This window comes from Podarcis pityusensis (assembly GCF_964106645.2).
Source record: "Podarcis pityusensis genome assembly, chromosome: 5".
Classification (NCBI taxonomy): domain Eukaryota; kingdom Metazoa; phylum Chordata; class Lepidosauria; order Squamata; family Lacertidae; genus Podarcis; species Podarcis pityusensis.
The window spans coordinates 97,536,423-97,561,272 of NC_138032.1; the positions used below are offsets into that span (position 1 = coordinate 97,536,423).

At 43.1% G+C, this 24,850-nt stretch overlaps 2 protein-coding genes across 10 annotated transcripts in view; one reads left to right on the forward strand and one right to left on the reverse strand.

The window, feature by feature from the left end:
* Positions 1–20: 20 nt before the first annotated feature.
* Positions 21–21,226, forward strand: FAM118A (family with sequence similarity 118 member A). 5 transcript variants are annotated; one of them, XM_081005596.1, is made up of 9 exons: positions 21–85; positions 4,762–4,819; positions 5,965–6,217; positions 12,974–13,195; positions 15,563–15,691; positions 16,754–17,039; positions 18,128–18,160; positions 19,669–19,752; positions 20,624–21,226. In XM_081005596.1, the coding sequence occupies exons 2-9, from the start codon at positions 4,773–4,775 to the stop codon at positions 20,668–20,670; spliced, it is 1,101 nt and encodes a 366-aa protein (XP_080861722.1). In that variant the 5' UTR covers positions 21–85; positions 4,762–4,772; the 3' UTR covers positions 20,671–21,226. The 5 variants fall into 5 exon arrangements, with proteins under 5 accessions (XP_080861722.1, XP_080861723.1, XP_080861724.1 ...); XM_081005597.1 differs by having other exon boundaries at positions 81–103; positions 4,765–4,819; positions 19,669–19,765; positions 20,636–21,226; XM_081005598.1 differs by lacking the exon at positions 21–85 and adding an exon at positions 486–629.
* A 1,212-nt stretch (positions 21,227–22,438) lies between these two features.
* Positions 22,439–24,850, reverse strand: part of SMC1B (structural maintenance of chromosomes 1B) — a 37,181-nt gene continuing 34,769 nt past the window's right edge. For all 5 annotated transcript variants that reach the window (XM_081005433.1, XM_081005432.1, XM_081005429.1 and 2 more), the window contains 3 exons: positions 24,649–24,718; positions 23,573–23,683; positions 22,439–23,345 (listed from right to left, as the gene is read on the reverse strand). In XM_081005433.1, coding sequence (XP_080861559.1) covers positions 23,220–23,345; positions 23,573–23,683; positions 24,649–24,718 — 307 coding nt within the window. In that variant the 3' untranslated portion in view covers positions 22,439–23,219. The remainder of the gene's footprint in view (positions 23,346–23,572; positions 23,684–24,648; positions 24,719–24,850) is intronic.

The window sequence follows — 24,850 nt, forward strand, 5'->3', positions numbered from 1 at the left end:
CCCCTTCGCTCCTTCTTCGGCGGCGGGAGCGGGGGCTCGGCGTCGCCTTGCGCCGGACGGGAGAGCGAGGAAGCGGCGGCGGCAGGTCAGGGGCGGTGGGTGGGTCGGGGGCCGGGGAAGCAGTGGCGGGCGGGGGCCCCGGAGCGCTGGGGGCCTTGGGGCGGCGCCCTCCCTGGGCAAGCCGGGCGCGCGGAAGAGAGGAAATGGCGAGGATTTCTCCATCCCATAATGCGCACGCCTTGCCTTGGAAGCAGCCTCTTCCTCGGCGACCAGCCCGGCGCGGGGGCGGATTTCTGTGCCCCGGGAAGCATCTCTCGCTTCGAAGCCGGGCTCCTCCGCGCCCCCCCCCCCAAGCCCCCCTCGGCCGCCAAGGCTCCTGTTCTCGCTCAGCCCAGGGAACAAGCCAGGTCATTCTGTCTCGGTAACAGTTGTAACTGGACTGGTCTCCCCCGCCCCCCCCGACAAGAATGGCCAGGCGGGCGTTCAACAGGTGAAGCCTCTCCTCCTGCAACAGAACCTGCGGGGTTTCTGCTTGCTACGATGCGCTCAGCCATACGGAACAGGAAAGGACTCTGCTTATATAACTCTGAGTGAGATGGGAAGAAGGTTTTGGTGTGTACTTGAAATACGTAAGGAAGAGAACCTTGTGTCTGTTGTTTTATGCGTATGGGGGGGGGGGATGCTGGGGGTTCTCTTTCTCCCTTTTTGCCCCGGCTCCACTCTATTATTCTTGCTGTAATTCTCTCTTCTTCAATTTGAACCCTGCTTTTCAGCCTCAAACTCTCCTTGTTATTTGGCCCCTCTTCATTGAGCATTCCTTCTGATTTGCTTACACAAAGCTTACGTGGATTTTAGATTACATCCGGCCATTGCTGAGCTGTTAGGTGGCTTCTCATTAGCCATTTGTTCGTCCCACACTTGTCAATGCAGTCCCCTGCCACTTTCCAAACTGCAAAAAGTCCAGATTCCCTTTTTTTAAAAAAACAATAAAGTGGACTTGTTGTGCTAAAGAGACAGAATCCTTTAATCCACTTTCACTGCACCCACTGAGTTTAGCTACTGGCACTTTCCCCTTAGGTCTTCTCCGATAAGACAGTGTCACCAGGAACGCCATCCGCCTGTTCTTCTTCTTCTCTTTGGGTGGCCTCTTTGCCTTAGCTTCTCTAGGGAGCGCAGTGTGTCAGCTGTCTCCCTTTCTCTTTTGCACCTCATTGTGTCTTCATCCCTTGAGGCGAAGGAGGACACACATTTCAATCCAAGCTGCTGCTTATTTGTTTCTGCTTCCTTAAGGTGCAATTCCAGATGTTTTTTACTTTGCCTTGACATCTTTGTCCTGGTAGCTGTGACATCAGAGCTTAGCCATGAGACACCGGAGAGCCTTGCTTGAGGTCAAATAACAGGCGGTCATTGGTCAAAATAGCACCTCTAATGTCTGCTATTTTTACTCGCCAAGCCAAACAGCCGTTTCTGTGCCAGATAGGGAACAGGATGAAGGAATGTCTGGGGGGGGGGTTGTGTGTGAATACAATGTTCAGTCTGGCTTCTAGTATTGTTAGAAACCTGTTAACTAATTTAATTGAAATGAAAGTTTAATGTGGAGATTTTCTTTGGGGTTGTTTTGGATAGAATGAAACACTGGTTTGCACTTGTTAGGTATTGGAACAGTAAGAATCAATGAGGTAATAATGGGCATGTACTTAGGTCATTGTGATCAATTTATGAAGTGTGTGTTATGAGAAAAAACATAAAATGAAGGCCTCAACAACAGGACATCATGACTGGCACCTCAATCCTAAATGTATTTGCTCCTTTATTTTCAATAATGTTTATTCAGAAGTGATTACCATTCATTAGGGATTATAAATGTCAGTAAATTAACTTCTGTTCATTTAATTCCCTTCAAGTGTGTGTAGTTAGGAACAAAGTCTAAGCATTTATTGAGGAGTGAAGTTTTTCTTGAGAGATCAGTGAGGAATTGGTTTACTTTATTTCATAAAATTTATACACCTCTTGATTGTAAACTCCCCCCCCCCATAAATCCCAAAGTGGTTTAGCCACAGGTAAATATTCCATATTATGGTTGTCAGCTTTTCCCCCTGGAAGGCCCTTGTCTCAATTTAACACCAGTGTAACAAAACACAAATTTAGCAAGTGAAGCTTTTCCTATCATACAGACCAGTGATGGGAAAAGTTTTGGAGGCTGGTTTTCATCTGGCAGGGAGCTATTAAAGGCACAGGGGCACTGCTTAAGTACAAATAGTGACCCCACATGATACACAGTGAAGTGTGGATGTTGGGAGTGGCTATAAATTCCTCTGCACAAAAGAGTTACATGCCCTTTAGGTTAGTTTCCATTTTCCAGGTCAATATGTTTCTATATTGTAGTGCAGAGGTTCTCAGACTTTCTACTCCCAGAGTTCACTTGAGATGGCCGGAAATTACTGAGGGGCACCACACCCACACACCCACCCCACAAACACCCTGTGCTGCCTAGGCACAGCCAGTCACAAAATGGTGTCAGAAGGAGACAGACATTGGCACAACCAGCTGGCAATTTCTGACTTCATTTTCTAGTAATCCATATATGGAAATTTCTGAATTCTTTGGCACAGCGCCTTCTTTGTGGCAAGGAGTTCTGTAATTCAGCTTTCCTTAAACTAAGAACAGGCATTTTTGTTCTGTGGCCACACACCCACACACCAATTTAGGCAGAATTTGTTGATCTGGGTGCTCTAAGTGGATAAGGGTTCTTTTCTTTGTAATATTCCCCTATCCCCACACCTGAAGTTTTTTACCCACCCCCTGTAAATTCTGCTCACTCCACTCACCTTATCTCCACCCCATCCCACCAGCTTCTTTAATCCTTCCTTCCTGGTCCTTTTATCTTCACTTAATTCTCTTTAAATGATCTTTCCTCTCTTACTCCATTTTCTATTTGTTTCCTTGATTAAACATTAACCTTTTCTTTCACTTGTTAGTTCCCTTCCATAGCTCATCTGGCCCTTTCCCCTCAAAGGAAGAAGCCCGTCCTTCCTTCCTCCCCCCTTGTATTATTATCTCCTGGCCGCTTTTACTCCAACCAGAAGGCCAGGCATCCTTGGGGAGGAGAGGCAAGGGAGCAGGATGTGGCCCTGAGGATCACTGGTGGGTCCGGATCAGGCTCTCTCTGAGAGAAACAGGGGCTTCCAAACTGCATTTTGTGGGGCTGTGGGGTCAGGGCCAGCCCAGGACATTCTGGCACCTGAGGCAAACCCCCAAATGGTGCCCCCCTGGACGGAGAGGGTGTAAAGACCAACATTAGGGACAAGGGGACTGTAAAGTCTCCAGAGGGCAGCCCCTGCCATTTTTTCCTGGGGGTTGAGGAGACCAGCAGCATCTCCTATTCATCATCATCATCATTTTTTATTTGTATGCCGCCTTTCCACAGTTAGAAAAACAATGCTCAAGGCGGCTTACAGCATGACAAGATTTACATAATTACAAAAGTCATAAACAGTAAATAAACCACATCAAAAAAATACACAACCAAATGGGAAACAATTTCCACATAAAATCTAAAACTAAGAATACAGTATTAATACCACAGTTTAAAATGACATAGGTAAAAAATAACAGCAATTTAAGCAAGCAAGCAAACAAACAAACAACGGAGCCCCCCCTGCACAGCAACAGCGGCGGCAGCAGCAGTCCTTTATAGAGCCCATCAGGCCCCGCCCTGGGCCAGGTGCATAGCTGTCAACTTTCAGATTTGAAAATAAGGGATCAGCAGCCTCACCTGTCCTGGGGACAGTCTACGTACGGAATAACTAACAATCCGGGTTGGCAGCAGGAAGCAACGGGAAACGGCGCTGGAATAAGGGAATTTCCCGCAAAAAAAGGGAAGGTTGACAGCTGTGGCCAGGTGGTGAGTGGCAGGGAGACCACTATAGGGGCAGCATTGGTGGTGGCAAGGGGGCCCTGCTCTGAGGAGACTGTAGATTCAGCCTCCAAGGAGCGGGCCACAGCCATTGCTGCCACTGCGGCAACAGCAGGTGATGCAGTCCTTGGAGGCCGGATCCGCTGCCCTGAGGGATCCTGCCACCGAAGGCAGTCGCCTCACCTTGCTTCATGGGTGACCTTACATGGGTTCCCTCTCAGAAGCTTCCCAGGGACCTGCTGGTAAGAAGTTCAGCAGGGGCAGGCAAATGTCTCTGAAAGTGAACTTGGCTTGTTTTTCTCCCTCCCCTTTTGCTGATCTGTTCCTTGCAATGTGCAGCCTGCAGGAGAGCGTGGGGAATGCTCCTGGGGTGCACATTCAGTATGCCTGGTGCGCTGACAGACCCCGGTAAGTCTAGGAAGAACCCTGTGAACCAAGGGGTGCCCCGATGTTCCAAAAGCAACGACAGCAGAAAGGGATTCTCTGGAAGACAAACTAGGTTGCCATGGCTCCTCAAGAGTAGGCTGTGGCAGTTTGAGGATACTGAACAATGAAGGGTTGCAAGTGGAACCTAGTTTTCTTGCTGCTGCGGTCTCTGTAAAATATGCCAGGGTTCCTTTCACGTCCACCCCATCATTCCGGCTGAGTGTTGTGATACCTACTGGAGAGAGAGCTGTGACCTAACAGAGGCTGGCTTGGTTCCTGCAAGTATAGCGGGCGGGAAGTTGACCCAATTAATTGGAGCCAACATTTTTATTGGTCCAAAATGTGTTAATATATTGATAAAGTTGATTAATGTGTCAGCTGTAATTAGTCTATTGAATCCTTGCATTGTTATTTCACAGGAGCTGGGGAAATGGATTCAACTGAAAGAGCTACAAATAGAAGTGAACAAAAATCAAGGTGAAAACAACTCTTTAAACCCTTTTTAAAGAAAACTTTTAGGTACATGAGGATTATTGCTGATACTTTTAATGTTGGGAACAGCCTCTCCATTTTACATCCACAACAATTCTGTGTGGAGAACTCTCTTTTACATTTTATAAATGCCAAAAGTAGGGATGGAAACATTTCTAAGAGTTGGTTCCCTCAGTTTCTCATTTTACCAATCTTAAATTCTGTTGTCCATATTTCTGTAGCAGTTTGCATTTTTTTAAATGCTCATGAAAATTGGTCAGATTTTTTGTGCACATTTCTTCTGATAAACACATTTTTGTGTGCACTTTTGACTAATGTATACATTTTGCAAGCATTTCCCCCAAATGTGATGCATATTTCCATGTTATTTTTAGGGCTGGGAAATATATTGATATATCATCCAAAACCAGTTTGAAGTCCAGATCATGATAGCAGTTTCATAATTTTTGACCTGGCAATATATCACAAATCATGGTGTGTGTGCTTTGAAAGTTGGCTTTGTTTGATCATCGTACTGTTTCAGAGAATGTGGATTTGATAAACGGGGCTTTAAATGTGAACCAAATCTAAATCCTTCCCATAAAAAGTATTTTAGAGGAACCCAGTTGATGCCTGGCATCTGTGATCATAGAATCATAGAGTTGGAAGGGACCCTAAGGGTCATCCAGTCCAACCCCTGCAATGCAGGAATCTTTGCTAAGGCATCCATGACAGATGGCCACCCCAGCTCTGCTTAAAAGCCTCCAAGGACGGAGAGTCCACAACCTCCCAAGGGAGACTCTTCCACTGTTGAACAGCTCCTACTACCAGAAAGTTTTTCCATGTCTTTAGTTGGAATCTCCTTTCTTGTAACGTAATGGTTAGAGAGTTGGACTGGGACCTGGGAGACCAGGGTTCGAATCCCCACTCAGCCACGAAGCTCACTGGGTGACCTTGGGCCAGTCACTATCTCTTAGCCTAGCCTACCTCACAAGGTTGTTGTGGGGATTGTATGGGGGGGGAGGGAGAACCATGGACACCATATTGAGAACTTCTGCTGATTAATTAATGTGTTATGCCATTGATTAACAAAATATGGCCATGTCAGCTGCCGCCATAAATAGAATTTCTGCTTGACTTCTACTCTCCAGGAAATTTTTAAAAAGCCTTGTACGGAAGCAGCCCCAAGACCTCCTGTTAGTGATTGGAACAGGAGTGAGTGCTGCTGTGGCACCAGGAATTCCAGCCTTGTGCTCCTGGCGAAGCTGCATTGAAGCCGTCATTGAAGCCGCAGATCAGCTGGAGGTGCTGCACCCGGGGGATGTGGCTGAATTCCGCAAAAAAGTGGTCAAAGAGCGAGACTTGCTTGTGGTTGCACATGACCTCATCAGAAAGATGTCGCCGGTAAGCACATATCTGTAGCTTTGCAACAAACAATATTGGACGCACATTATTACCATACAATAGTGTTTCCTCAAACTTAGGTCACCAGCTGTTGTTGAAGTACAGCTCCCATCATCCCTGACCACTGGTCCTGCTAGCTAGGGATGATGGGAGTTGTAGTCCAACAGCTGGAGACCCAAGTTTGAGGAAACACCAGAACTTAGTTCAGGCAACTCTCAGGTGAGCGCCATTGCCTTTGTAAGAGAACAAGGGAGGCGTTCATGGGGAGTTCCAGCACCTCTTTTTCTAGAAAAATATCACTGGATATAAGGTAGCTGCCCTTGTATACTTAGGCCAGCTTTGCCTGCCTTTCTGTTGGAAGGTGGAGAAAGAGAGGGGCCTTCTAAGGTCCCTCCTGTCCTGACCTGTTTATTGAACTATTGCTTTTGAACCAGTTTTTGTGATTAGGGGTTTGGTTCCTGCTCAGGTTCAAGGCAACCAAGAACTCTTAGATTTGGACTTCAGTACTGAATCACTGGCACTTGCCTCTTTAAGTCACTGCTTGGGCTTAAGGGGGTCTTTTCCATGCCTTCTTCAAGGTCTTTGGCAGTTTCTCCATTTTTGCATTTTTAGGCTAACAACCGTCCTGTTCGCACAGGGCAAATTGGGGGAGGCATGTTGCGAAGCAGGGGGCTATTCAAATCAAATCAATTTCTTTATTCGACCGATAGTCAGAATTAAAACATTACACAATAATTATAAACTATAACATCATAAGTTACATAAGGTACATAAGTAAGGTAGGGCCACAGTACTAGACCTCTCACAGATAACCCATGTCAAAGCATTCAATTATACGTTTCCGGCACTTGAGTGCCAGGAAAAGAAATTTAGCCACTGACAAGGTTGTTTTCCCAGAAGACTTATTTAGCAGATATGCTGTCTGCTTTCCTCTTTGTCGGGAACTGAGCTGGGGTAAGTATGGAGTTATAAGATACTGTCTTAAATCGTTGTAGAAGGGACAGCTCAATAAAATGTGCTCTGTGGATTCTACCTCACCCAATGCACAGTGGCATAATCTCTGGTCATATGGGACTCCTCCATATCTTCCCTTCAGGACCGCCGAGTCAAGAACATTCAGCCTAGCCGCAGTAAATAGTCTGCGGTATTCCACGTAGTGGATATCCGCCAGGTAGCGAGCTGGAGCAGCCCGATACAACTGCTCCCCCAGAAACAGCCCAGGTTTCACACGGGCTATGTCCTCCTGTCTGGCAATATCCCTTAATCTTTGCGCGATCACCGCCTTTGCGTGGCTATACGTCATGGACTCTATATAAAGGGAGGACAACCCACACTTCTGCACTTCCTCCACTATCTCCCCTTCCCATGGAGATTTAAAGTTATCCCTCAGAATCAAGGGGGCCAAACCCACCGGTCTGAAACAGAGCTTGAGCCATAGCCATAACTTCGCTTTCAGGGCCACATACCTAAAGGCTTGACAACCGGTTTCCAGTCTCATGATCGCACCTGCCACAGAGGGGGGGATCCTGAGTATGGCCCTGAGGAATTGGGTTTGGATAGATTCCAATTTTTCAAAATCCCTACGTGAGCCCAAGGCAATGCCCACCAGCAGAAGAGGGAGGACTTTCATTTTAAAGAGACGTAAGGCAACATTGACAGTTTGTGCCTGTTTCTTGGAGTACAGGGTTCTAATCATCAGGGCTGCTTTGGATGCGTTCGAGGCTATGTATTCTCTGTGCGCCAGGAAGGACCTATTTGATCTTACAACCTGACCCAGGTACTTGAAGCAACTGACCTGCTCTAAAGGAATACCATTAATTGACCATAAATTAGGTTTCGGTCGAGCAGCAAAGACCATTATTTTGGTCTTGGCATAATTTAATTGGAGCTCGTGTTGGGTCTCATATTCATGAAGAGCTCGAAGCATCCTCCTTAATCCGATGGGGGAGGTAGCTAATAGGGCGGCATCGTCCGCATACAGTAGGACATTCAAGGCTCGTCCTGCCAGTTTTGGTGGATGGAAATCAGCATTTGCCATATGCACCACTAGCGAATTAATATAGAAGTTAAACAGAGCAGGGGCAAGCAAACAGCCCTGTCTTACCCCCCTAGTGGTGGCAACCGGATTGGAGACTAGCCCCTTACTATCTATCCTAATCCTCAAGAGGGTATTTGTATGCAAATTAATAATCAGCAAGAGAAGGCGGCGGTCGATAGATGTCGCTGCCAATTTTGTCCATAGCTGGTTCCTGGGAATTAGATCAAAGGCCTGCTTAAAGTCTATAAAGGCGACGTGGAGGGCTTTTAGGCCATTGCCAGCGTACTTGGTGGCCAAGTGATTTAGGATTAAGATTTGGTCTGTTGTTGATCTTCCGGGGCGGAAACCCGCCTGTTCCTCTGCGATGATATTGTTGCTTTCCATCCAGGTCGTTAATTTGTTAAGTAGAAATCTTGAATAGATCTTCCCGATAACATTTAGCAGGCTAATTGGTCTAAAATTGGCCGGGTCTGTGCGCGGCCCTTTCTTGTGAATTAACACAATCAGTGCAGAGTTCCAGCTTGGAGGAAATTGTGCTGTTTTGTTTATATAAGTAAAAAGAGCTGCTAGGGGTGGACACCACCAATCCTTATTGGCTTTAATAACATCTATGGAAATAAGATCGTCTCCGGGTGCCTTGCCCGCCTCAAATTGGCCTATAAGTGTTTCCACTTCAGAGCAGGTAACAGGATCCCACTCTGGCAAGGGGGCCAAATCTAACCTTCCTCCGCTAGCTGCGTGAGCTGCATATAAAACGGAGAAGAAGCTTTCCCAGGTGTCAGCTGAAATTTGGGGTTCTATCCTTGACAACGGTCTACCCAGGTATCTGGAAATTTGGTGCCAAAAGGAAGAGGGATTTCTATTTTCTGCAGCTTTTAGAAGGTTCTTCCAATCATTTCTTTCTGCCGCACGCTTCTTTTCCTTTAATAGTGCTTTATACCTTCTCTTGAGGTTCATAAGGTGACTGCTAGGTGCGGAGTCATTTGATGCCCTATATGCCAAGAATTCATTATATAGGTTGTTCTTGAAGTGCCTACATTCCTCGTCAAACCACTTTTTATGAGAGAAATGGTTACTATTCATTACCGGGGTCTTAGCCAACGAAGGTTTTAGCAGTTCTACTAAATTGTCATATATTGGCAGTGGCTCAACTGCCTGGATAAGGGAGTCCCTTGTCTCTTGCAGTTGGTCAGACCAAAGGAGTTCATTTATCCGTTGGGCCATATTGTCGGTCCATTTTAAGGCAGTGGGCCTCATCTGAAGCTGGTTATTTGTAATAGGCACGCAGGAATAGGTAGCCAATTCTCCATCCAGGGTCAGAGAAAGTTCTAATGGAAAATGGTCACTTTCCAGCCTCGTTACCACCCTAAAGTTGGAAATTTTGGGAATTAGGTCTACTGATGTCCAAATAAAGTCTATGGTAGAGGCTCGGGAGCCTGACCAGAAAGTAAATTCGGCAGGGTAATCAGAACTGAGAGCTCCGTTTAAAAGGTGAAGATTAAGAGCCATCAAAGTTTGTCTACATTTAAAACCTGCATATGTAGCAACACTGTCTTTAAAATTCCTGGGTAAAAGGTCTGAGGTTAAAATGGGTAGTGAGGGATATTTATTATATTTAGCAAATAATGATTTATCAGAGTGAGACAATCGGCCATTGAAATCTCCTGCAACTAGGAAGGTGGCTTCAGGATATTTCTCTAGGAGAGTTTCAAGAGTCTGTTGAATTTCCCTCCATCTTTGGTCCACCAGGTTTTTCTTATAGATTGGGTGCAAATAAACATTAATCACCACGAACACTTCCTCCGCTGTTTGTAGCTTAACACCCAGCATGGATGACGACTGGATGTCGATTTGTTCCACCTGCAGGTTTAAGGCCAAAGAAACTAGGGTAGCCAACCCACCTTGTGGTCTGCCAGGAGATAGTAAATTCTGATGTGCATTCAGGTAGAAGCCCTTATACCCTGATAGGGAGAAGCCCTCACAAGCCCAGGTCTCTTGCAGCAAAAGAATATGACTGCCTTTTATGTAGGCGACAAAGGATGGATCCATCAGCTTAGGTTTAATGCCAGCTACATTCCAGGATAAGAAAGTAAGTAATCTCCTGGTCACCCCTTCGAGTCATGCTGGGCCTTGCGGAACCAGCACGGCAGAATCCACCTGGGAATGCATGCGGCGAGGGGGGACAATAGGCTGGAAAAAGGAAGTAATTGTAGCTTGCTTACCAGGCAATTTCCGAGCACCACTTACCGCAGCAGCAGCCATGGATTGAGGCTTAATTATTGGTAGCTGCAGGGATGGATTCTGGTGCACGGGAGTATCACTTAACGACAGGTCCATAGACTCTACATTTAAAGTATGCTCTAAGATTGAGGGGGGTGGACCTTTTGGATCTGCAGATGCTGTAGGGAACATGCAGTGTAAGGCAGGTGGAAGGCATCCTTTTCGGTTTGCCTCCAAAAGAGCATCCAGTCTTGCCACAGCTTCCGAATTTGACCAGAGGGTTGTCGAATCTTCCACTGTATCCTGCCCGGACTTGACATCCCGAGGCTGTGCACAGCCAGGTTGCAGATCAAAGGTCGTTAAAGCAGGTACCACTTGGGCTTGTGTAGCCTGATCTACAATTGGTGAGGAATTCATCTTATTTACATGAGCATGATCTTCTGAGTTACGGAGACAGAGTAGCAACTCGTCCAATCTGTCCGTTATCTCTGTTCGCTCCAGTTTTGGCAATTGGGAGAAGGATAGAAGTAACTCACGCTCCGTAGAATTCTCCAGATGTATGGCCTTTGTCAGTGGAGGCAGGGGGGCGTCAATCCAGCTGATTAGATCTGCGGCCAGGGGAGTTGGGGTCGTGGCAATTGGCGGACCCTCAGACTTGTCTGCTTTCTTTTTGAACAAGCAGTTTGGTAAGAGGGGGCAGATCTTGGTATTGGTAAAGACTCTTGTAGCAAGGATTCCATAGTTAATTAGAAGGCTTCTTGAGGACATAATAAGTGCAGGGAGCTTTTTGGTTTTAAAGGAGAGCAGCACTCTCTGCCTCTGAGGTCTGCTGCTAATATGATCAATATGCTTCAGGTCAATAGAGCTAGGGGTTACCCTCAGAAGCTCCGCTAGGTGTCTCCTTATATCACTCTTATAATGCCAGTTTATCACCTTGCCTCTAAAGGGGCAAACCGTTAGGCAGATTTTGGTAGCTTGCAGCAGCAGTTTGTGAGGAGGTGCAGAGTGTTGTTCCTTCTTATTTTGCTCACCTTGCTCACTTTTCTGATTGCCAGCAGCTTGAGGAATTATACAGGAGGTATGAGGTAAAACGGGTGCTCTGGGCATTTGTAAGGGCTTCATCTCAGGTGGTACATCAGGGGAACTGTCTTTACCTGTTAGGGATACAAGCGAGATAATCTTCTCCAAGGATCCTCGGATGTCTTTTATGTATTTAAAGATATAGTCCACTGTTCTAGCAACCAGGTCTAAAGTAGTCGAGTGTTCAAATAGTATCTCGTCAATGCAGCTTTCACGGGCTCTAGTGCAAACATTCGAGTGGATGCCAGTATTATTATTGCTTGAAGGTTTAGTAGGCAGGTTATCAAAAGGTTCTTTCACACTGGATTCCTCGTCATTCATCTCTGCTAGCAGTGTGAAAGAGTTTGAAACCGGGATATTAAAAATATCCTTTGTACTTTCAGATTCACTAATTTTTGTTTGTTTAGCAAGAGGCAGGCATCTCAGTTCCTCTGTGTCGTCTATATCTCTAGAATCTCTGGTACGTTTCCCAGTTCCTCTCCCACAAGCAGGGCTGTATAGTTGCTTAGTCATTTCTCTCTTCATGCAACCGCCCCAGTTTCAAGGTTAATGGTTGTCTCCCCGATAGAAAAAGGCGTCCTCCTACTTACTAATTTAAAACTAAGACTAAAAACTAAAAACTAAAGTTAAAAGTTAAAAGGTTTCTATACTCATTAAAACAATGTTAAAAGATAAATCAGGGAGCTCACACTCACGCTGACTAAGTGCCGTTCGCCATCTTGGGAATCAAAAGTCAGCCAGGGGGCTATTTGAAATGGTTCAGGAGGACAAGGTTATATACTTACCTTAGGTATATTAATGTGGTGAGCCGTAGCTCTCTATTTCCTTCTTGTTTTGTCTGTGGACGAGAGTGGTTACAGTTCCACCAGGATGCAAAAGTTATCCTGGCATGTGGTTACTATTTACTGTCCCGGGGGGACGGGACACTTTTTGTAGAGTAGCATAATGCGAAGCCTTCTGATATCCCTTCATCCTCAACTACAGCAAGTTGTGCACTCACAACCTCAACTTCAGCAGAGTGATTGAGACCTTGGCAGACCAGAAGACATGGCCGGTAGTCTGCAGATTGTGCGGGCTTTGTGGTAATGTAATGAGCCCTGTTAGAAAATAAGAAGAGCCTGCTGTATGAGACTAAAGGATTGTCTCATCCAGCATCCTCTTCTCACAGCAGCCAACCAGATGTCCATGACAAGCTCACCGGCAGAACCTGAACACAGCACTCTCCCCACTTGTGATTTCCAGCAACCGATACTCAGAGGCTATGCACCTCTGACCGTGAAGGTAAAATAGAGCCATCAGGGCCACTAGGTGTTGATAGCTTTATCCCCTGTGAATGTTGATGCTTTCACGGTTTTTATTTTGCTGTCAAAGGCCTCTACATAGATGTCTTCCTTCTGTCCTTCTCTTTCCTCCTGCAGCGCACTGGAGATGCCAAGCCAAACTTCTTTCAGGACTGCCTAATGGAAGTTTTTGATAACTTGGAGCAACACATTCAGAATCCTGTTGTTCTGCAGTCAATTCTTCGGCTAATGGAGAGAGGCACTATGGTGCTGACCACAAACTATGACAACTTACTTGAAATCTTTGGTCAGCAGCAGAGTAAACCGATGGAATCTCTTGACTTAAAAGATAAGGACAAGGTATGCTAAGACTACCGCTGTACCAAGTTAACAAGGGCAATTTATCAGGTGTTTGGTGGTGATTATTTATTGAATTCATATACCGCCCTTCATCCATATATTTCAGGGTGGTTCATCCACCTCAAAGTCAACTGTTTCAGTTTGAGCTGTATTTCAGAGGTAAAATGGCTTTATTTGGGGGTACAGAATCAGAGCAGCTGCAATTTTTTTCTCCTGAAAGTCCTGCTCTAATTGGTTTTTGAATATTGGCGAACTAGGAATTACTGTTGACATAATAACTGTCTGCCTCTTTTGCTACTGAAAGCAGCTGAATATACAGTAAGCCCACAACTTAGCTCACTTTACTTACATGACCTCAACCATAAATGTGATCTTATATAACTGAATATGTTGGAAAAATTGGGAAAAATCAAATACACTGTAGAAGCATGTCAATCAGCCATTGCACTCACTCTGGGCGGCGTAAGAGTCGGAGGGTGAGAGAAGGCCTATCAAGAGCACAGAGGGCAAAGGGAAGCTGGTCTGAGAGTGGGCAGAGGTGATCTGAGAGCAAACGGAAGATGGGCTAAGCAAGGGGAGGTGGTCTGATAGCGAGGGGAGGTGATCTGGAAGGCGATCTGAGAGCAAGAAGACGGTGGTCTGAGCAAGCCGAAATGCTCTGGATTTTTAAAATAAAAACATTGAATGCCCTGCAGAAATCCAAAGGTACAAAAAGTGTCCCATGCTGTATTTGTGTGTGCCAGGGGTGGGAGAGAGATGCATGTTGAATCAGAAGTACAGTGGTACCTCAGGTTAAGTACTTAATTTGTTCCGGAGGTCCGTACTTAACCTGAAACTGTTCTTAACCTGAAGCACCACTTTAGCTAATGGGGCCTCCTGCTGCTGCCGCGCCGCCGGAGCACGATTTCTGTTCTCATCCTGAAGCAAAGTTCTTAACCTGAAGCACTATTTCTGGGTTAGCAGAGTCTGTAACCTGAAGCGTATGTAACCTGAAGTACCACTGTAAGCCCTATTGAATTCAGCATGTAAATTACTCACTCCCAAGTAAATGTGTTGAATTGGCAAAATGGCTTTTCCTGGAACTAAGCTAATTTCAAGATATTTGGTCCTGTCACTGTTTCACTCCAATGCTAGATAAGACCAGCTGCCCACCTCCTCTCTGTATTTACAGAATGCAATTGCAAACACTTTTGCAATCCCCACAACTTTTATTGAAATGAATGAGAGCAGCCTGAGAAATTTCTTTCAGTGGAGCTTGCATTTGCAGGGGGCAGGAAGTAGCCCACGGTTGTTCTTTGTCATTGTTCTTTTATTTTGAATAATGCATTTTTTTAACAGTGCGTGGAAAATTCTTCATTTTTAAAATGTTAACTAGATATACAGTGTTTCTCTAAAAACAAAAATGTTTAGTCTAGCTGTACTGGAGTGTTCTGTTTTCAGCTATGTGTAGCCTAACCGCTGTCAGGTTTTGTTTTTTTTAGAAAAACTATTTTATAAGTAGCTAAAGAAGTATGTCCCTTTGCAATAACAAGGCTCGAAGAGAATTCAACGTTTAGCAGCAAATTAGGAAAGCTTATTATATTAGTGCATTTCCGTACTCTTTAAGCAAGCCAGTAGGAGCCATGGACTTGTGAATGTGGGATCCAGTGGTGTTATATTACCCCAAAGCAGTCAGGTATGAGACCCAAGGCTTGCTATAACATCATAACAACTAAACGAATAGCAGCGCAAGGGATCTAGCATGTTTTGCAGTAGAAAAAAGGTCAGCTGTGAAATCACAGGGTGTTTTGAAAGCCCCAGGTAAACTGAAACAGCTGGTTAAGAAAGTGGCATGGTTGACAATATTCTGTTGCCCATCTGAATGGCTATAACTGGATTACTTGTACTGACATTTTTCTGTAGAAGGTAGCTGGGTTGATAGATACATTTTCACCCTATTGTTTTCTAGAACATTGCTGTATTTTTCCATTTAAAAAATAGAAAAGGAAAATAAACACGTATATTTTGATTTGCAAATTACCCCCCTCCCCCATTTTGTTTGAAATTATACCATTGTAGAATTTGCATTATTGCAGAATATTGTTCTACATTTAATAATTTGAAACTTAGCTCTCAAATGCCATGTTGCAGCCTAGACAATTCTCTAAAGAATGGCAAGCCTTCAACAAGTAGCAAATGAAATATGTGTGAATGCCTTAGCCTGCAGTTTTGGTGGGTTGCTTTTTCAGATTTGGTTGTTTTTTTTAAAGTAAATGAGGGAAGTGATAGTACTGTCACCAAAATGAATAAATCACACGTCCCTTTTGAGGCACGGCCCCTTTCTGCCTCATGCTTGGCAGTATTAATAAAGTGTTTGGCTCTCTCCAGGTTCTCCAGTGGGCAAAAGGACACGTCAAATATGGAGTGCTTCACATTCACGGCCTGTATGCTGATCCCTGTGGAATGGTGTTGGATCCCTCAGGATATAAGGATGTTACTCAAGACCCTGAGGTGATGGTATGTGCACCTTGAAACCAGGAAATTCTTCTCTTTCATGTTACGTCGCCTATAAATCAGGAAGTGCTTCAGAAGCATCTTTCTCTTGTTGGGGACAGGAGCTTGCCTTCCGTGGCCTCCATCTCCTTACATTAATCCCTGTTGCCCATGTTGTATCATTTAATATGATGCATATTTTTGTGTGTGAGGAGGAATTTTGTGCAGTGAGCCCACAATTTGCCCACATTGAGCTTGTGCACATTCAGCTTCACACATGCAGCAACAAATTTTAAAAGTTGCAGGGTTTGGGGGGAAATGACTTTAGTAATTCCATCCGCCGTTGAACCCGATGGGTTTTGACCGTGTGTGATTTTGACTTTAGGCATGATCCCCAGAGCATTACTCCCATGTAAGTTGCAGGCCTACTGTATTTTGAACTGTTGAAATAACTTTTTCTGATACTTATTCCAGTGTATGCGTCACTCTTTGATGAAGTGCAGATGTGCACAGTGTGAGAGGGTGGGACTCAGGGCTGCATTCGGCATCCATATTTGTTATATATGTAGTTTTTACAAGAGCTATGTGAGTTTGGTCATGCTAGAGGCTACTCTTTTTCTGAGGAAGGATTTGAACCCATTCTTTCCACTATACAATATTCTAATGAAATGCTAATTAAGTGGATGCAGACAGTGGCTCAGCAACATCTTGATCATGACATCTTAACAAAAATATTTCTAATATATTGTGTATATTTTGAAAAGTAACAACTGGTTATACTACCGAATTCCTTGGGCATAAAATTGCAAATGGTTATGTTATCTAGAGCCTTGTAATGAACCCATCAAATATAGTAACTTGCAAAAAATTTACTAGCCCAAATGTACAGTTATTAGCCATTTGTGGCAGTGACAACCTGAAGGAAAACCTATTGTCTTAAGTGTTTGGAAACTTCCTTACCTGGAAGCAATTTTGGCCCACTATCAATCAGGAAAGGGGCCATTTATGAGCCCAGGCTGCCTTACAATTAAACATTTATCTTATATGTGACTTAATGTTGACTTAGGAACTACTTGTTCATTACAGGAAGCTCTGCAGAACCTGTACCGGACAAAATCATTTTTGTTTGTGGGTTGCGGAGAAACCCTGCGTGATCAGATATTTCAGGCCCTCTTTCTGTACACTGTCAAAAACAAGGTGGATCTAGAACATTATATGCTGGTGCTTAAAGAAAATGAAGACCAGTTTTTTAAACTCCAGGCAGATATGCTCCTACATGGAATAAAAGTTGTATCCTATGGAAATTGCTTTGAAAGTTTCCCAGAGTATGTTCAAGATCTTTCCACTCAGATCTGCAAACAGAGGAGTCCAGGTACTGTGTGTGTGTGTGTGTCCAATGTTGTGTCAAAACATTTTTTGTCTTCTCCATATACCAGTGGTTTTTAGTTTCATATATTTCTGGAATAAAGGGTATTGCTTTAAATATGTGTGTGAAACTTCATGCTTCTGATGCCACATTCATTTGTGAAATAGTCTGTTGCAACCACCATCCCTTGTTTCTGTACTACCTATGACAATCATGGAAATGATAGCCAAATCATAGATTTATAGATCTATGATTCCTTTTATTCAGGCTAAACATACCCAGTTCCCTCAACCATTGTTCATAAGGCTTGGTTTCCAAACCCTTGATCATCTTGGTTGCTCTCCACTGCACACATTCCAGCTTTCCAATATCCTTCTTAAATTGTGGGGCCCAGAACTGGACACGGAACTCCAGGTGTGGTCTGACCAAGGGAGAATAGAGCAGGACTATGACTTCCCTTGATCTGGACACTAGACTTCTGTTGATGCAGCTTAGAATAGCATTAGCTTATTTTTGGCTGCTACTGCTGTGTGTGTCACACTGTTGACTCATGTTAAGCCTGTGGTCTACCAGGACCCCAAGATGCTTTTCACATGTACTACAATGTTTTGCTCTTTTATTTTGGAAGGCCTGGGATACAGCAAAATATACATGTTAATAAGTATTGCCAATGGGCAAATATCCCATTTTCAAGAAGGTGGCCCACATGCCGCCCTATCCCATCTTTGGCCCAGTAGTTCTAGGAAGAAGAGCTGTTTTCTCTTATCCCAAGAGTATCTAGACTATCATGGAAATATTATCACGATACAGTACTGCAGAACTGAGGATGTAGACTCTTGGACCTGTAAAAGCACAAATTAAATGTAAATCATTATTTGCGGTTTGCCTCCATGGAGAAACTTACCACTTTATATAATATAGGAATATTACATTATATAATACTGTGTGTGCAAAGAGTCGCATGTGAATAATGTCCTAGATAAGATGTCTCTGTGCATTTAGCCTTTGATGCAACCTTGTTTATTAGCAACTCTGAAAAGTGAATGTAGCTAAATTCTATCTCGTTCATGACACAGTTTTCATTCTTTCTCCAGATGCAGATCGGGTGGACAGTACAACACTTTTGGGTTAAGTACATTTTTTAATTTGAATGTAGGCCTTGTAATATTCAGTTGGGGTGGGTCTTGGGAAGAACTGGGATAGTATGATTTTGCACCCATGTAAAATTATGTGCTAGTTTGAATGTTCGGGTAATTATATCCTGTTTTACAACAACAGTAAAATAATAATAATAAACCCTCTCTCTGGCAATAGTATTCAGAGAAATTGATAAGATCTTAAACTGTCACATTCCCCCAACTTCTCAGTTAGTGGTTTTATTTATAATTGACAAATTTAAAAAACATTTGCATAATAAAGAGTTGATATAGCACCTTCTTATAGCAGCTAGAACAACCATTGCAATTTGGGGAAATTGAGCCATTCTTACTACTTGGTACACTAAAATGTGGAATATTGCTGTGCTAGAAAAACAGTCCTTAGGGGCCAAAGAAAAGAGGATGATTTTGTACCTGTTTGGTCTCACTTTCATTTCATTTGAAAGCAAGGAAGAAAATGGCCAAGAACTCACCTCAGCCTATGAACAAATATAGCTGATAAAGTGACAGGGGGTGCTTGAATACATTATCTACTTTGCCTTGGCATAATAGGGTTTGTTTTATAAACTTTTATTATGGTTTATTTATTTTGGTTTATGGCTTATTTGTTTTGTGCCGTAAGCCCTTAATTTTGCAAGCAGTAAATGTATAGGTGTTTCTCAGAGATTTTGTTTCAGCATCGTAGTGCTTAAGGCAGGAGCACTGGAAGGCTACCTCAAAGTTGTGCCTCTCAGGAGAGACCTATAGTAATACCACTGAAGGGTGGTTTGTGTGTTTCTTTTGTGCACAGCCACAATTTTAACACATTTACCTTTGGATTTTGAGGTACCACTTCAAACAGTTACAATGGTATAAAACTGTTATCTGGTCAAACTACTTGAAACAAACATCTCATTTTTCTATTCAAGGGGAAAAATCCTCTGGGGCATGCCTGTCAGTGGTGTGTAAGGCCAGCACCTCAGCTAACCTGTGCAGATCAAGTTAGGAGGGGGCAATCTGGATGTTAACCTTCTCTGCCCACTCCTGCTTCCTGCCTACTTTATCTGGGGTCTCAGGAGGCCATATCAGGCCTCTGGGGCCCAGGATGTGGATGAATTCATTTCAGCAGGGAAATCTCCACTCTGGCATACCTTTTGTAACTGGTTAACCCCGGGTTCAGGGACCTGAAAAAGTCCCCAACCCCACCAGTTTGGGCAGCAGCAGCAAAGGGGAAAAAAGTTAAAGTAGATGCACAGCCGAATGGGCACGACCCTGACGCAGGTGCAAATTCTACCTCTGCTGGTATGACCCTCGAAGGGTTATCCAATGGTGAACGCAGACCTCCATCCACAATGGTTACCTACACCTGGCACACGGCACAGGATTACGATGTGAATTCTAATGGAGTTCAATACGTGCTTTGTTGGAGCCAGTCTTTTCATGAAAATCCTTATGTTCACTACATGTGTACGATTTTGTAATACTGTTTGTTCTCACAGGAACATCTTGCGTGGATTGTGCCAAGAGACGGCTAGGAGAAAGCAGTAATGACCAACTTAAGAGACCAAGGCTTGCAGATAATGGTAATTCTAACCCGTTATTTGACATTTATTTTTATTTTCAAGGGGACAAACAGTGCATAGCACATATTTATGAGTCTGCAGTGTAAAAGTAAACAGAATTAAATAAATGCATGGTGTGTAAAAATAGTGTGTCACGGGGCATGCAGCTGATATTTTCAAGAACATGTGCCTAGAGTCATGCCACACCATGGGGAAAGTTGCGCTGCATCTTAGTTATCACCAAGTCCTAATCTGGGTTAAATAAATATTTGTTTATTACTGTAAGACCCCAAAATGGTCATTTTGAGAATAAAAGTGTGGTTTGAAATGCCAAAATAGTTACAGGGGGGAAAAAATCCTTGTGCAGAGATTTCATAAACACTATCCTGCCTGGATCAACAGCTTGCTGTGTTTATTTCTGTGGTAGAAGTGGGGAATCTTATTTTTGCCATATAAACAGGGGAGTGGCGTGCCAGCAATCTAGAACCAATTGGGAGAACTCGTGCATCTCCAAACTCTGCAGTCATTTCCTAATCTGGAGATGTTTAGAGAGATCTTAGCTCACATCATCAACAGCAGTTGGAACTGACTATCTTGATGGAAACAGATTTCTCTGCATATAAAAGGATAAATAAATTATGTATCTCAGCGTAAGTGTGGCCTTTTGTCATCCATGAAGAGATGATAAACTGCTCCTTAGAAGAGCATAAGCATCTACCTGAAATGCTACAAGGCAGTTTCCTTTCTGCCAAAGTTTTCAGAGTTTTAAAACAGCTGCTTTTAGAACTAGAGGCAGAATTTCCTGGCACCTGTGCATACCCTTGCTTCTATAATTTGTCTAGATAAAAGAAAATAGTATTTTTTCAATTTGAAAACTTTTTTTCAAAAACAGGTAGTGTTGAAGATGTACCCCTCTCTGAATACAAGAATGTAACTTGAACAACAGTGGTCTACGATGTGTGTGTCACCTGATTATATCATGGATAAGGATTCCAAGAGCGGCCAGGAGGATCCTTTAAATTTATATGCATTGTTTAGTAAGAATTGTTTAGGAATGGATTTTCTATTACAGACTTCAGGATATGTACATTTTAAGGGTATCCATTAACCAATTTGCAACTACCTCAGCAAAGAAATACTGCAAAAGGATAGCTTCTGACATAAATCTGTGAAACAGGATTTTACCTTCTTTGAATTGGACTAATTTTGTTTCCGTTTGTCTGAATCCAAAGGTGAGTATTAGAAATCATCTTCTCACAAGGGCAGTTGTGAGAAAAGTGCATGAGAACTGCTATAGAACCTACCCATCAGAGTGAACTCTTGTGCAAACATTTGTGGAACGGCAGTAATGGTAATTTTTATTTTGCTTACTCCTACCCCTTGCAAATATAAACAGGTTTTGCACATTTTCTAAGTTTTAAAAAAACTTGGTTGCAGTGGGGAACAGTAAGGGCTTTTAATTTATGTACATTTTAATAAAAAGATTTGAAACCCAGGAGCAAATATTTGTTGTTTTCTGTATATTTTTTAAAAACCTGGCAAAATGTCATAAAATAAAGGACATAAATAGAAGGTAAAAGCTATGAGACTAGTAGAGGAGCTTTGTTAGAACGGTGTAAAGCATTGTTTTATTACAATACCTACTGACCAACAATTACCCACTTCTTGGGGAAGAGATCTGTTCTAATCAGATTCAGGGCTACGACCGAGTTGTCCTGATATGATGACCTTTACAGAGAGCTGGACATGACCCTCGGGGTCCCTTCTAACCCTGCAGTTCTGACTTTGCACTTGCTTCTTGATTGCTGCAGCTTTTGATACAGTTGACCACTGTATCATCCTGGACCGGCTCCATGCCATGGGAATTGGGGGACCTGTGGTTCAGAACTACTTGAAAGTCCAGAAAGTAGCACTGGGAGATTGATTTTTGACTGCCTGGTGGTTAGCCAGGTTAGCTATTTAATAAGTATATGAAGCCACTAGCAGCAGTCATTAGGAGTTTTGGGGCAAGGTGGTATCACTATCCTGGAGACATCTGAATCAGGACAGGCTGTGTAGGATCTGAACTATTGGGATGTAGTGTTAGCACAGATGAGGGGAAATAAGCGAAGCTTGAATCCTGGCATGATGGAGGCACTGTGGGCGAGTGGTTCTTGTTGCAAGCGCTCCAACTGAAATAGCAGGTAATGCAGCCTGCGGGGTGTTTCTGAAGGCCCAGATAACCGAGTAAGACAGCTTGACCACAGTAGTTCACAAACATCTTGATCTGGAAACTGCACCCAGTGTAGAATTACTGAACCTAAGCATTCATGAAGTGTTTCTATTCTTCTTTTCCCCCTGCTTGTTTACTGTATCAGGGTGATTTTTCTTAAAATCATACATTTCAAAGTGATACAGTTCAAGAACACTTTTTCTGTCCTACATGCTTATGTAAAGCAGGTGTATAACATAAGCATCTCTGAGAATTGATATATGTAATCTGGCAGGGGCAAGAGATACCAATAGTGAATTGCAGTGTAAAATGTAATTACCACCACTATTTTTCTAGAAAAAGAGGTGCCAGAACTCACCGTGAACAATTATTCTCTTTGAATGGCAATGGCGCCCACCTGAGAGGGGCTGGAACTGAGTTCTGATGAGTTCCAGCTGAAAAAAAGCTGTTTACCACTTATATTAGCAACTATGCTTAGCAGTGACTACAACGTAGTTTAATTAGAAACTAAACATTGAATAGTTTATTTAGCAACTTTCAAATATAAATGCAAGCAAAACAAATTTAATGGAAACACTAAGAAATATTTTGTGTAAGAAACTGTTGCATAATAATCTTCACTGACCAGTGTCAGTGGTTCTAGTTGTCTATATATGCTTTTTATTAGTTAATGTCACTGGTCCCCAGTCTTTCTTTGACCAAGGATAACAATCAGCTCAAAAACACCAAAAAAAGTGTGGAACTTCAACTATAACTCAGGCCAGTACAGATGTTACATGTAGTTGTGTGTCATGACCCTGTTTTAAACAGGAACACACTGCTGGAGGGAAAATCAAGCTTTGAGGTGAGGAGTGGCTAATAGGGTGTGTTTACCTACTCATTCTTCCATTCCAGATTGCACCCCCATGACTTTTCACGTGTTTGCTCTTGTATCTGAAACCTCTCGAGGTAGTGGCGAAGTTAAAGTGGGGTGGGTGGGAACGGGATAGAATGGTGGGGAAATAATTAATACTATTTCCACATTCAATCCCATCCGCCCCTCCAGCAGCTTTTCTTATTGATAGAGACATCAGGAAACTGTATCTAATGTCTAACTAGGGTCACAGCTAGTGCAAATTTTAGCACTTAAACTTCCACAGAGAATAAGCATATTAATATAATGCTAAACAACCAATTCTCACATTAAATATATGTGAATTTAGTTTTATACTGAATTCTAATCAGTAACATTCAAACTTGTCACATCGTGGTTAAACAAAAGCCCACAGCCACAAATTCACTTTATATCATATCTCAACGCAGAGCTCTTTCTGCCTTTCGGTTGCCTTTCATTTTCATCATCAGACTCTCGATACAGAGTAAGATCCAGGCTCAGTACTTGACTGTGGATAGTATCTTCTTGCTAAGGAGAGAAATGATCAAGAGTTACCATAGCACACCAGGCCACAATGATGCAGCTGTAGGTGTTTGGTTTCTTTGCATTTCTGCCACCCAACCCTTTAAAATCACCAGGGATTTGATTCTATAGAAGTGTAGCCATATTCTGTTTCTGTTTTCTCTATGAAACACTTAGGGTGCGGAAACTATCACTCAAGAGTGTGTTTTGTGTGCATGTGTGCATATATATACCTCAGGCCAGACTCCAACTAAAGCATCTGCTTCAGAATAAAACTCTTCCTTTAGAGAAATAACAATAATCTGAAACTTTTCTTGGGCCTGCTCTTTAATGAAGCTTGATATCTTTTTGAGAAGAAAAAAAGGAGGTTGTTAGATACATGCAGAAATACAATGATTAGAAAAGAAACTTGCTTTATAGAATGGGTAAGCATACTGTTGTCAAGACATCTCAAATACAAGACTATGCTATAAAATACATTAGAGGATCTGTTTGGAATAAAAATTCCTCATGCAATATATCTCTACTCACTAAGACAGTATTTTATTTTTAAAAACCCACACCATTATGGCTTGGAGGAATTGTAAGAAGTTGCTTAACAAATAAGTGCAGAAGAAATCATGGGAGGGTCCTCATTATAATAGATAAGTTTTATTATCTATTTGGGGATCTTAATTAAAACCCTCACGTGCTAATAGGGCTACAGCAGAGATTTGATTAATACTGTCAAAAAATTGTGGAAGGTTGCAGGTTCCTTTCCTTGCACCGCACATCCCAAGTGCCTGACAACCAGCTGACCAAGAAGTGCTACAAAGCCCCGTCGCCAAGCCCTGCCTCTACCTCCCTTTACATGGGCAGGGTTTGTCAAAATGGCCTAGTGGGCTGGGTTAGGTCTGTGGACTGGAGGTTCTTCACACCTGCCTTGGTCCCTAGGCAAATGCATGTCTACTCACTGACAATTTCTGGAGTCCTGAGATCCCAATGAACAGTGGCTTTCAAGAACTAACAGTTCTTGTGGCTGGAAAGTACTAGTAAATCTTAAGATGCATTGGGTAAGCATGGAAAGATTATTAAGTGACCAATCAAAACTGCCTTTAACAGGGAATTAGCATGAGAGGCAATTAACTTCCTTCCATTTCAAATAGGTCTAATATATGCAGTATATCCAGTGTAATCTCTTTAATAAAGGGTTTGCTTGCTATTTACTCTTTGCCCCTGCTTAAAAATATTGTTTTCATATATAAAAAGAAAAAGCACGTTTCTGAGAGGGAATGTTTCTATTGGTAAGAAAGAGAGACTGATAGCTTACCTTGCCAATGTTTGTGTTATCTAGTGCTGCATCTACTTCATCCAAAACAAAAAAGGGGGCAGGCCTAAAGCTGAAACAACAAAGCAAGCACAATTATTAATGGAATGTAAATTAGTCCAATTGTACCTATAAGAGTAACAGAAACAATTTCACCAATGGAGTGTGCACCTGCCACCACCTGCTTTCTACTTTAATGACTGCA